Source organism: Cygnus olor, chromosome 1 (genome assembly GCF_009769625.2).
Source record: "Cygnus olor isolate bCygOlo1 chromosome 1, bCygOlo1.pri.v2, whole genome shotgun sequence".
In the NCBI taxonomy this organism is placed as follows: domain Eukaryota; kingdom Metazoa; phylum Chordata; class Aves; order Anseriformes; family Anatidae; genus Cygnus; species Cygnus olor.
In genome coordinates this window covers 208,835,514-208,848,317 of record NC_049169.1, presented here as the reverse complement: position 1 = coordinate 208,848,317, position 12,804 = coordinate 208,835,514, and the positions used below count along the sequence as shown (strand labels likewise).

At 63.5% G+C, this 12,804-nt stretch overlaps 1 protein-coding gene across 4 annotated transcripts in view; it reads right to left on the bottom strand.

Annotated features, from left to right (window-relative positions):
- Positions 1-12,021, bottom strand: part of STIM1 (stromal interaction molecule 1) — a 95,194-nt gene extending 83,173 nt beyond the window's left edge. For 2 of the 4 annotated variants that reach the window (XM_040536943.1, XM_040537003.1), the window contains exon 1: positions 11,807-12,021. In XM_040536943.1, the coding sequence (XP_040392877.1) occupies positions 11,807-11,915 (109 nt within the window). In that variant the 5' untranslated portion in view covers positions 11,916-12,021. The remainder of the gene's footprint in view (positions 1-11,806) is intronic. The other 2 variants (XM_040537077.1, XM_040537163.1) reach the window with 2 other exon arrangements.
- Between the last annotated feature and the right edge of the window lie 783 nt (positions 12,022-12,804).

The window sequence follows — 12,804 nt, the reverse complement described above, 5'->3', positions numbered from 1 at the left end:
GCGACGAGAAGGCTGTGAAACAGGTTTGTAGCCTCAGCACCTTCCTCTGGGGGTGGAACTGGAACCTTTCCCTCGGGTGCCACACTCACAGCCCACCTGGCACGCTGGGCACCGAAGGCAGACCCAGCAGGGCAGGCGTACAAGGCCTTCTATCGGGCCGCCTGCTTCTGGGAAGCTCAGTCCCGACACACAAACTACCTCCCACAACCCCATTTCCAAGCTGCCTTCCCCCCTCGGATGAAGGAGCAGGGAAAGAGGTGTGCAAAGGCCTCCAAATGGAAGGGAAAGCACTGCTCGGGAGGTCCGAGCCCCCCGGGGCCCTCCCTCTCCCCGGAGGGGCAAAGGGATTTGCTCAGCTACGGTGGACAAGAAGCCTGCTTTGGGCTGTGAAGTTCCTAACGCTGCATTTCTGGTTTTAGATTAGCATAATTTAGATTAGCATAATTATAATGGGTCTGATATGCCCAGTACCATCAGTGACAGCTTCCAGAGAGGGACGCAGCACGCTGTCTCGCCCCAGCGTGAAATCAGAGCAAAGAAGGATGAACAGAGCCCAGCAGGCTGCCCATAAACGGGGGAAAAGCGGTGCTTTCGGGACAATTTGCTGCTTCCGTCCGAAGCATTTCCGAAGGCAAGGGGCGGCTCTGCGAAGGCGGCAGAGCCAGCAGGTGAACAGATGCACGTCAAGGTGCTAAATTTGCTGCACAAGCCAAGCAGGTTTCCGTGAACTCCCCCACGAGGAATCGCTTCTTCGTGCCTGGCGATGACGGATGTCCGCAGGCTGGGCACCGGCCTGACATTTGGGAGAGGGTTCAAGTCCCGGCTTTGCCAGATGACTTCCTGCACGGCAACGGGATCTCTGCACGTTAATCCTCCATGTGAAATAGGAAGACCAGTGCTTCCACGTCCTACAGCATTGAGGTTAAATATATTAGAGACTGCAGCGAACTCTGAGGACTTTGAAGAGACAAAATTTCCCCTGCCGTGGGGGCCTACAGACAGTTGGTAGACGCTGAACAGAAACCTCCTTAACTCACAGGTTTCCCTCACTATCGACCAGAGAGCAAGTCTCTGTCTTTTTTCCTTCCCCTTATTAATCTTACCCGAGTGAACGGCAGTTTGAGGGTTTCCTCCAGCCAAGGCATAACAACAACAGTCGCACCTCTGCAGCTGAAGAGCGTGGTGACATCCCCGGCTCCTCGGGCAGCACCACGCTGCCAGCACCGACCCGCCAGACACGAGCAGCACGGCCCCAGGAGATACCCCCGGGCTCCGTGCAGGGCTGGCCGCTGCTCTCGCAGAGCCGAGTGGTCCAAACGGGCCGTGCTAGCAGATAGCCAAGGGCTACCAAAACCGGGAGGCTGAGGTGAGCCGCTCCCCACCGGAGAGCCTGCTTGAGTAAGTGCTCTGCCTCCTTATAGCACAGTCACAGGGAGCAGAAAAGCATCTCAGACATTTCACCTTGTTAGGCTGAGCGGCTGAAAATAGCCACGGGATGAAAAACAACCCAGCTGGACAACTCATCCGAACGGTAACGCTGCAGCCAGCAGCGAGCTGGAGGCACGGCACGGCGCGGGGACCGAACTGTCCCGCCTCGAGCTCTCCGCGCGGACCTTCGGAGCGCCTCCAGAAGGCAGCGCCGCTCGGTGCTGCTCAAGGGACTCGCCTCGTCCAGCGCCAGCACCTCCGGCACCACGAACAGGCGTCTCTGGAGCCCAATTCGCCCGTCTAACACGGGCAGGTGCAACGTGCGCCTGAAGACACCCCCGGCCGCAGCGATGGCACAGAACAGCAGGCTGCTAGATTAAAATGACAAACTCACACCCTCACTAAGGCACACGGGCACCACGAGAAGAAAAAGCAGGGAGGAAAACAGCAACTGAGATCCCGTTTCCCTTCCTCCCTACCAAGAGCTGTAGGAAAAACTGCCAGAGGACTCGGCACACTGTGCAGCGTGGAAGAGGGGCACCGAGTGCCCCCAAGTATCCCTTGCCACACTTTCTTTATAACGATACAAGTTAAAGCAAACAAGTAACAGGAAAACGTGATTATCCACAGAACACAGAGTGCAGGTCTTCAGGAAGCGGTGCCACCCACAAGAAACCACCGAGAGCAGCGGGACCCTGGGCACGCCGAGCACATGAGGCTGGGCTCGCAGCGCTGCCTCCCCCCCAGCCGCCCCAAGAACCCCGCAGGACGATGCTCCTGCAGCTCCTGAACCGATCACATGGGGCTGGAAACGCTCCTCCGGTGTCCAGCAACCGCAGCCGAGCACGGCTGCCCTGGCACTGCTGTGCTCCACGGGGACCAGGAGGACACACACCAAGAGGGCATCGGCCGCCCCCCCCCACCCGCTGCCCCACTGCGCAGCTCCCCTCCTGCAGGGTCACCGCGGTTGTCACAAACACGTCACCACCTTCTCATTTCATTTTCACGCCCCCCAGCCGCACACCTCCTGCAGCACCTCCTCGCTTCCTCAGGTGGCCTTCAGGGGACGGCTCAATCAACCCCCGTGCCTGACTTCGCCCCGCTGCACCAGCACCGTTCCCAGTCACCGCCCCGCTGCAGGCCGAAGGGGGACGTCTCCTTCTGCACAGCTTGGCAGGGGACGGCCGAGCCCCACACAGCTCGGGAAGAACGTTCTTACCGTTAGCACGGGCCCCCTCCGGGCAGAGCGGCGTACGCGGGGGGGTCCCCAAAGCGTGGCTCCAGGCGGTGCCCAGGGGTCCCGGTGCCACACGGCGAGCTACCCACGGCCGGGCGCCTGCCGGATGTCCCCGTGCTGAGCTCCTGGCCAGTTTCCACCAGCAACGGAGGTGGGAACGCCCCGTGCCGGAGGGGATCCGGCACAGCTCCGCTCTGTGAAGCCCCCTGGGAGCCACCATGCTTTTGTGCCCGTCCCGGGGCAGGGCCCGCTGCGTGCCCAGAGGGGCTCGCTGGGCGTGCTGGGGCCTCGTGTCGCACAGTTACAGCCCTGCGAGCAGGTACGTCGTTCTTTGCAGATCTTTTCCACAATCTGAAAAGTAAATGTTCCTTTCTAGCTTAAAGAACAGATACGCCATGAGATCACGAGGGACACGGAATTGCAGTCCCCTTTCCACAATGGTCGGGGTGGTCTTCAGTTATTTCCACATACATCCTCTGTTCCTTATTTATTTACAGCTTCCTACAAGCTTAATGCCTCCGCTGAGATCGGGGGCCAGACACCGATCCCGGTGTAAAACACCAGAAAGAGGAGAAAGCCCCAGGGCTCCGTGAAAGCTGCACGGCCCTTCAACACTTCGACGGCCCTTCAACACTTCGACGGCTTCTTGCCTCGAGCTGCGACACCGCCACCGCCTCGGCGCTGACAGCCGCCGCACGCAGCAGGAATTAACAAGGGGAGATCCTGCACCAGGCCTGCTGCTCTGAGGGCTCCCCTCAAATAGGTGAAATCCCCGAGATCTTCCACAACAAGCACCGGTGCTGCAGGCAAGGTGACACACTGTGACTTTTGCCTGGCTGCTCTCCGCAGTTTAAGAACACCAAACAGCTGGGCAGCATTAATAACAGCAGCTACTTGGGCAGTAATATTTTCAGAAATTATTTCTGGCCCCCAAATGAGGTTTTATCCTGCATCTGTCTCTATCAAGGAAAAAACTTTTTTTTTTTTTTTTTTTTTGCTTAGTCACAAATTAATTCTGCACTGGCACCCTCACAGACCTACACATACGCATTGCTTAGCAGCTTTAATCCCGAATTATTTCCCCCTTCCTGCAATACAAAGCTTAGCTCAACCAGCAGAGGGGCAGGCTGCTCAAACAAGCAAGCTGTTCATTTATAACTCAGATGCGGAACATTCTTCAAGTTCTCCTGTTTATTATGTTTCTATCCTCCAAGAATCGCAGAAATTCAGGCACCCGAGCTCAAAAACCTGAAGTAACGAACTAAACTGACCTTAAAACTCAGCCTTTCAGGGAAAACGGAGCACGAAGCACCTGGCTATAAAAGCAGCGCCTTGCCGCCCCGCACGAGGCACAGAGGAGCGCCTGCTGACGGGCACCAGTCTCCCACCAGTTCCCCACTCTCTTCACCGCTTCCTGAAGGCTGGCAGGGAGCAGCGAAGCCTTCTGCACTTCCACTTCTGTGCTCGGAGCTGCAGCGTCCCCGCGGGCAGCCTCCACGGCCAGCAACGCCTGCCCCTGCCCCTGCCCGCAGGAGAGGGCTCGCGCCCGCCGGAGCCCCCCGAGGAGCACGCAGGATTTCCCAAAGGCAGCCTGCGCAGATGCCCGCGGTCCGCCGTGAGCTCACGTACTTTCCAAAGTGGAAAAAATAGGTTACTTAAAAATAGGCCTGTAATCCAAACAAACAAGCATCTGATACCGTTGCATGAAGATAAAACAAGCGCAGACAATTGGCGTACGAAAGCCATGCGCAGTCGCTTTAATGACTTCCTTATGCTTCTCCGGCAATTTTCATACCTACCCCAGGGCCGGGTGCTTCGCCCTGCAGCCGTCGGTGACAAGAAGCGCCTCACTGCGGCACGGCCCTGCCGCCTGCCCCGGGCACCGGCCCCTCTCCCAGGCCCTGCGGCAGCAGCGGTGGCGCAGAAAAGCTCGCCCCAAGTCAGCGCTGAGCTGACCGCGCTGTGGCAGCCGCGAGGCTGACGTTTGTTCAGTTTCACGGAGTCCGGAGGCTAACGGAGCGGTACCGGCCCACAGCAGCGCCCAGCGCTGCGCTCGCAGGCCGGCGGCGCTGGCAGGACGCTGGTTGTTGGCAGCCGGTTCAGGGCAGGCCGTCCCCGGGCTCACGCGTGCCCGAGGAACAACGGAGCGGCGGCTTAATTAAAGGCCGCGTCCTCTGCCCCCGCCTGAGGACCAGCACCGGCCGCTGCAGGACGAGCCGCAGTCACAGAGGCACGGAAAATCAATGCGACGGGACCGCAGGGGCTGGCTGAGAGCGACACGAGGATAAAAGCAAAGGCACGGGGCAGCAGGCAGCCGCACGCCCTCGCAGAACGCCTCTCGGCTCCGGCAGCAAGCCGCAGCCCCTGGGGTGCCAGGCGGGGAGAGGACGGGCCCCGGAGCCGAGCGGGGCCAAGAGGCCGTGCTGATCGCACAGCCTGAGATGTGAGCAGAGCCGTGAGGAAGCGCCGAGCCTCCCTGCCCAGCCCGGGAGACTCCCAGCCGCACGCGGCAGCTCCGCGCAAACGCCCCTGGCCGCAGAGCCCCGTGCCCAGCCCGGCAGGCAGCCGCAGCCACCCCAGCCTCCCGGTCTCCTGCCTGCTCCCAGTTTGTTTCTCCCTCCCTAGCTTTGCTTTACAGCTACATAACTCGGGAAGCAGCCAGGCTTTTCAACGCTAAGGTTGTGCGATAAGGACTCTCCAAACCGAAACGCGACGGCGGCTACAGCCAAGCAGTTAAGGGCGGTGGAGGGGTGACCAGCGGGGCGATGAGAACTGCACGGGGAAGTGCCGCTGCCTCTTGTAATCAGCACAACCTCCGAGTTTAATGAGCAGCAGCAGAATTTTTAGAAGCAGGGGATAGCCTCGAGGAAAGCTGCTGCCCCTCAGACAATCGCCTGCTCGTACACCCTCCTTTTAGCAAACGGATCCGCGTGGAATTACACTCGGGTGCCCTTTTGCCTCCCTTCCCTCACCACGACTCAGCTCTCGAAATCAAACCCAGAGCACTGCGACACGCTTGGCCCGCGGGATCAGCCTCCGGGCGGGACAGGCACCGCTCCGTGCCCGCACAAGGAACAGGCGTGCGCAGGTAACGTACACGGCATTGCACCAACGCACCCCTGGCACCCTGCGAGCCCGACACAAGCGGAGCAGCAAAACACAGCCAAACGCCGTTCCTTCCCCGTTCCCTTTCGGACAGGGCACGCTCTCTTTCAGTCCTGACACAACCAAGCGTTACAGACCCTTCCAGCCACGCGCGAGGTGCCACGGGGCCGTGCCACACGCTTGTTCCTTCCTCCCCTCCCGAGGGGAAAGCACGGCCAGGGTCACAGCGCTGCGCGGCGCACACGTACGGGGCTCTGGGCAGCCTGGGCAGGCGGGAGCGGGAGGGCTCCTGCCCTCGGCAGGACCTGACAATCCTCACGGTCCCCCCCAGCCCCTCCATCCCGTGACCCCCTGACACGCACACACACCTACCCCTGCTCGCACACCCGCCCGCAGCACGCACACCAGGCGCGTGCGGGGCTTTTTTCCCGCACAAGCTCGTCCCGTCTCAACGGCAGCGCCGGCACGGCCCGGCACAGCACCGAGCACCACAGGGAGCAGCCCATCCCCGTGGGGACGGGACGGTTCCGAGGGGGGCACTTTGAAGGACGAGGATTTCGGGAGGGAGACGCCAGCAAAAGGCCCAACGGCCGCACGCAGCCTCGGCCTCCCCAGCCCCGTTTTCCTCCCTAGCACCCGCCTGCGGCCCTGGAGGGGACACGGCACCGCGTTACGTGGATTGGGGCTGTCGACTCGCCTCCCTCCGCCTACGTTTCCCACACGGTTAACGCTGGATTCTCCTCTCCCCCGGGAGGAGGACGCGCAGGCCGCAGGTAACCCGGGAGGCTCTCACACGCGCTCCGCAGGCACCGGCAGCGGGCCGCGGTCGCTGCCAAGGGACGGGAATTTCTCCAGCTCTCAGAACGCCGATTCCTGGAGATAAAATTTCTTCCCTGAAAAAAAAAAAAAAGCAAAGACCGTGCCATCCAAGCAGGGGCGCTCCCTATTTTCTGGTAGCATTTTTTTAACGCGTTCCCAGAAGCGGCGTCGTTCTGCCCCCCGAGCAGGAGGCACGCGTCACCAGAGCCGTGCCAGCACCGGCTGCCCCGTGGCGGGGAAGGGGAGCCCAGCGAGCTGCCTCGGCCGGCCCCGCGGCCACGCTTTGAGGTGGCACACCAAAAAGTACTTGTCCCCTCCACGGAGATGTCCTCAAGCTGCCCAGCAAGCGCAGCCTCTGCTCCTGTGAAAGCACCCGGAGGGAACGGCTGCAGCTAAAACAAGAGGCACGGTAACAAAAGCCTTCGAGCCTTGGAGACAGCGCCGCTTTTTAGAAGTGTTTCATCAGAAGGCAAGAAAATCTGAGCGGGTCAAGGTACCTCACGAACCCCTCCAGGCCTGTGGGAAAGGTGGGGCTATGAAGTTATCACAGAAACGGTGAATTCTGACGAGCCAGGTCATGAAGGGCAACGAGCAGCAGGGAGCGCCCGGCTCAACGCTACCTCGGTCACCCCCTTACATCCCACCAGCACCGACTTGTGCCGACCTCAGGACTTCGGCTCGTAAGGCTTCTTCTAAAGACGACTCACAAAAGCGTCTCACTTGCTGCAGTGGATGAAATCAGAGGTTCTGGCAAAGGAATAGAGGACAGGTGCGGATTTTGGCATCGTGGTGGGTGAGGCAAACTTGAAATGCCATGAAATAAATGCACTGACAATGCTCCGTCAATTAAGCAACTAGCAACTGTAATATTTAATATAACATTTAAATTGGGAGATGGAGAGGTAACCGCCCCTTGGTATGCTCTCACCGGTCATGGGTACCGCACCGTGCTTTCAGAAGGCCCCATTACACGTCCACGTCCCGCTCAGATGCCAAAACATTCCCTAAATGCCAAAACATTCACTTTTCCAGCTGCAGGCCTTGCCGTGAGGGACTGGCTCCCCTTAAAAACCTGCACCTTAGAACGACAGGTACAGGAGTGCTCCCCTGCAGTGCTGTGGACACAACATAATCATCCAGAAGCTACTTTTTTTCTTCCTGACCAAACTAATGAGCAGTTAAAAGCTTGTGGTTGCGGCCCCCTTCGCCACACCTGCTTTGTTAACGTCGACATCCTTATCGACATCCCTATCTCTGTGCGTAGCTTTCACCCAAAGCACTACAGGTAACCGGAATCGCTTGGAGCACCTGCTTTCGGGTTCCCTCCCGACACCACCCGGACACTTCCACCAGCACGGGGCAGCCCCCAGGGCAGCTGGGGTAGGGATCCGCTCTGTGAAACGCCATCCGGACGAGAGCAGAGATGATCCCAGAAATCTCGTGAGCTAGGAACCTCGACAGGGAAGCAGGCGGGGGGAACGAGAGAGGAAGAAAAAGGGGAGTTGCTGCTGCGCAGCATAAACACGGGACAAACCCTGATCCCACGGTGCCCCGTGGCAGCCCCCTGCTCTCTTTGGGGCCGATCCCAGCCAGACCCCTCCAGGCTCCTGCCCTCAGCTCCTGCAGGAAGGAGAAACAAGGTAAATCCACGCCTGGATCAGCCCCTGCCTAAATAACGCCAGAGCAGGGAGCAGAGCCCAGCACCGAGCCGCCCGGAGCACATGCAGAAGGGGGCAGGCACGGCCTGCCACGCACACGGAGGAGGATCCCATAGAGCACTCTAAGGGCACGACGAGGCTCAGAGGGGTGCAGACTGCTATTCCCCTGTTGCTGGAAGGGGACGGGGCAGGTGGCAACCTAACAAAGCTCAGGTGAGCGGCGCCGCGGCCAAGGAAGCCAGGAACAACGCCGCCACCCCCGGCCCAAACCCGTGCGCCTTCCCCGCATCTCCGGCAACGCGCCCAGCAGCGATGATGTGAGAAGGGAAGAGGAGCAAGCTCACCGACACCAGCTCAGGCCATCGAGGAGCTCACCGCTTTCACTGCGATCGAGTGCACAAGTTCCCGAGGCAGCCGCTCTGCAGAAGCGCCGCGCGTGCTCTCACTTGCCGTAAGCGGCCGCGACGCGCGGCTGAAGGCCACGCAGACGGCAGGACGGCCGAGCCCGTCCCCACGGGCCGGACGGACACCGGTGACCGTGAGGTCCCAGCAGGGAACCACGAAGAGGAGCAGCCCCCTCCCGACAGCGCCGCTGGGTATCGGCTCCGTCCCTGCCGCCGGCAGGGGGGCGTGCAAACGGCACGACGAGATCCCCGGGCCGGGCGTGCAGCTGGACGGAGTGGGGCTAAAAATAACCACGTGTGGGTGAAAACAATAATAACGGCAGGGCGGCTGTCAGCACATCCTGCGCAACGCGGGGCGGCCGCTGCGCGGGCTCCCCGGGTCACGGCGCTTCTCCGCGAGGCGTTCACACTCGCTGCGGGACGGGGACGGGCACCTTCGGGCCCCCCTCGCTGCCCCTCCTGGCTCCGCGGCACCAAACCGCGCACCGAGGCTCTCTGCGTGCGTTACGAAATGGCTCCTGCCCTTTTGAGTGCGACCGAACGTAAATCTGATATAGGCACGGAAAGAGTAAAGATGAAGCATTCGCCAGCAGCGCTCACCTCTGAACGAGCCGAAGCCAGAAGAAAATCTGATCTGGTTTTCCCCAGAGCCCGGTCACCAGCTCTGACTTTCCTCCGCAGATAAAACCGCTCTTTTCAAACTCTCACTCAGAAATCTTAGGAACCAGAACACGCACAAACATTCAGCAAAGTGCATCGGTGTGCCCGTGGTGTGTGCAGAGGAACGTAAGCAGCCGAGCCTGAGCAGCAGACACCGCTAAAGCCACGTTTCTGCTTCTGCACACAGCCTTCTTGCATCTCCCGGGACATGTCACCCCCTGCCCCAGAGAAAAGTGACCGGCGCTGCCCATTTTTTTTTTAAATCACTAAAATCGTGGTATGTCAAACAAATAAATTAATAAATAGAACCCTTTCACTTTCGAAAATGTGTCAAACACCTACCCCTGCTTCACGATAAGAGTCTGTGCTGCTGGGGACGCGCACCCAGCGAGCACAACGCGCATTTTGCGCTCCCGGGGAACACACGAGGAGAAAAGCGGCGTGCTGCTGTTTGAGGCTGTTCACTGCGCCGGGCTACGAGCGGTGGCCCCAGAAGTTAAAAAGCAAGTGGCCAAGCGATCTCAAAGGTCACGTTTACTTTAAGGCGTGTTAGCAGAGTGCAACAAGCACCACCGAGCTCCCCGTACACGGCGGGGCTGCACCACGAGCTGCCGGCCTTCAGGCCGAACGGACCCGCTCCGTACAAAGGCGCTCAGCTGCCGCGTGTCTGGGTTTGCAGCCTGCAACCGGTGCTCCCCTGCTAGGTGCCATGTGTTGCTCTGCAGCACCGCGCGCCCAGAAGGAACCAGAACATGCCAGCAGAGGAAAACCAACAGCGTGGAGAAGAACCTCTTCCGCAGGAAAAGCCCACCTGTGGGCGGTGCGGGGAGCGGGTCCCGGGGCCTGCGCCCTCCCTGCACCGCCTGCTCCGAGGGAACAGCAAGTCAGCAGCTGAATCACCAGGGCCGCCGCACTTCTGCAGGGCCTCCAAAAATAACTCATCCGAAAATTCCTCGGAGGCATAAACCTTGCTTCATCAAAAGGACTGCAGAGATCCAGTTTCCTTAATGGAGCAGGCTGGATGCGAACTGGCTTAAGGACTTAAGATCACATACGAAAAACATAAAAACGACTTCCAACAGAACAGCTAGCACGCCGTCGGCACGAAGAAAAAAGGAGTCACGTAAATCATGCTATCTGCGAGGCGAAACAATCTCCCCGCCCGCGAATCAGACACCGAGTTCCCGATCGCTCGCCCGATAGCGCGAGTCCAGGGACTTGCCCGGTTATTCCGAGCCAGCCCTGCACAGCGAGCGAAACGCCTTCCGAGCGCCGCTGCTGCGGGAACTCGGGTCCGTGCCGGCGCCCACAGGCGCGCCTTCAGGCCGCAGCCCCGAGCCCTTTGCCGGGCCGCAGCGGCGGGGCCGCGCTGCGAGGGAACGGCCCCGCTCCGCGCAGGGCCAGGCGCGGCCCGGCCACGGTGACGCCGCCGCGGTGCTTCGGGGCCGCGCTTCTCGCTGCCCTGAGCCGGGGAGGAATTGCTGCTGGCACCAACCCGCGCCCGGCAGGATCCTTCCGAGCGGCACCAGACCCTCGGTGCCGGCGGCGAGCGCGCGGAGCCCCCCGGTGCCGAGCCCCTCCCGGTGCCGAGGCCCTCCCGGTGCCGAGGCCCTCCCGGTGCCGAGGCCCTCCCGGTGCCGAGGCTCCCCCGGTGCCGAGGCCCTCCCGGTGCCGAGGCTCCCCCGGTGCCGAGGCCCTCCCGGTGCCGAGCCTCCCCCGGTGCCGAGGCCCTCCCGGTGCCGAGCCTCCCCCGGTGCCGAGGCCCTCCCGGTGCCGAGCCTCCCCCGGTGCCGAGCCTCACCCGGTGCCGAGGCCCTCCCGGTGCCGAGCCTCACCCGGTGCCGAGGCCCTCCCGGTGCCGAGCCTCACCCGGTGCCGAGGCCCTCCCGGTGCCGAGGCCCTCGGCTGCGGCGGGAGCGATGCCCTGGGGGAGCCGGCTGGGCGCCTCACCTGCACTGCCGCGGGGCACAGCGCTCTGCCTGCCGTCAGCCTGCGGGGCTGGGCGCCGCTGCAGCTGCACGGACGGGACGCTGCCGTGCCGCGGGCAGGCCGGCAGCCGCCTGCCCTCCGTCCTACCGGCGGCCGCGAGCCGGGACGGGACGTCCCCGGCGCTCCCCAGGCCCGCAGGGACGCGGGGGACGTGACAGGCTTCCCTACCGCCGCCTCGGTGGCGCTCGGGGCGGGGGGAAGCGAGGCTGCGGCGGGGACAGGGGGCGGCCGCCGGCCGCGCTCCCAGCCGGGCCAAGAGCCGGGGCAGGCTCAGCCCGGAGCGGGGCCAAACGGGGCCGGCGGGGCGCTGGGGGGGCTCCCCGGAGCTCCCGGGCACGGCCGTAGGAGCCCGGCCCCGGCGTCCCGCGGGCAGCCCGAGCCGGAACCCGGTAGCGGAGGGCCGGGGCCCGCTTCCCCGGGGCCGGACCCCGAGCACCGGGCACCGGGCCCCCTGAGGGCCGCCCTGGGGAGGGTTCCCGTTGCCGCCCCGCGGCCGCGTCCCTCACCTGCGCTGGCCGCCTCCTCCAGGTGCGGCGCCGGGGCCCTGTCGCCGCGGCCGTGCTGCAGCAGGACGCCGCACAGCACCCACACGGCGGCGGCGGCCCGCAGAGCCATGGCCGCGCCGCTCAGCGCCCCCGCCGCATCGCCGAGCCGTCCCCGCTCCGCTCCGCTCCGCTCCGCCGGGCTCGCTGCGGGGCAGAGGCCGCCGGTCACACGCCGGGGGCGGCACGGACCGGCCCCCCCCGCCCCCCCCCCCCGCCGCGGTCCCTCCCCGCTCCCCCCTCCCCCCGAGGTGGTCTCTCCCGCTCCCCCCCCCTCCCCCGTGGTCTCTCCCGGCCTCCCGCCCCGCACCCGGCCGTGCCGCCGCCGCCGCGCGCTCGCTGGCAGGGGGCGGAGCCAACCGCCGGGCACGCCCCCCGGCACGCCCGGCCAATGGCGGGAGGGCGGGTGGCCACGCCCCTCCGCCCCCCCTTCCCCCCTCCCTCCGCTCCCGCCTCCGCCGCGGTCCCCGCGCCCGCCGCTGAGCCGCAGCGCCCTCTGGCGGCCGTGCGGGGAGGCGAGCGGGATGGGCGCGGGACGCGGCGCGGAAGCTAAGCAGGAGGGGCTGCGAGTGACGGTTGGATGGGTGACCAGCGCGGGTAGCGGAGGGGACGCGGACCGCTGCGTCCCCCCCTCCCGCTCGCCCCCAGCCTCGGGGCTTCTCTGGGCAAAAACGGCCGGGGGGGCCGCTACAGGTGGGGGGGGGCATCCTGCAATGTCTGCTGCTCTGGGGTACCCGTGTGTCTCCGTACGTGGCAGCCCAACAGCAGCGCTGCGGCCCCTTCCAGTCCCGAGTGATTTGGGGACATCAGCGCACCAGCACCCCTCTGCTGTGCGGGGCCGCACGGGGCTCACAGGGTGCTGGGTCCTGGCACAGCAGTGCTGCCTGGGGCCCAGAGGGCCTCTGCTCCTGGCCCTGGGCACCCCTGGCGAGAGCCCGGCTCCGGCCTCTGCGCAGCTCCCC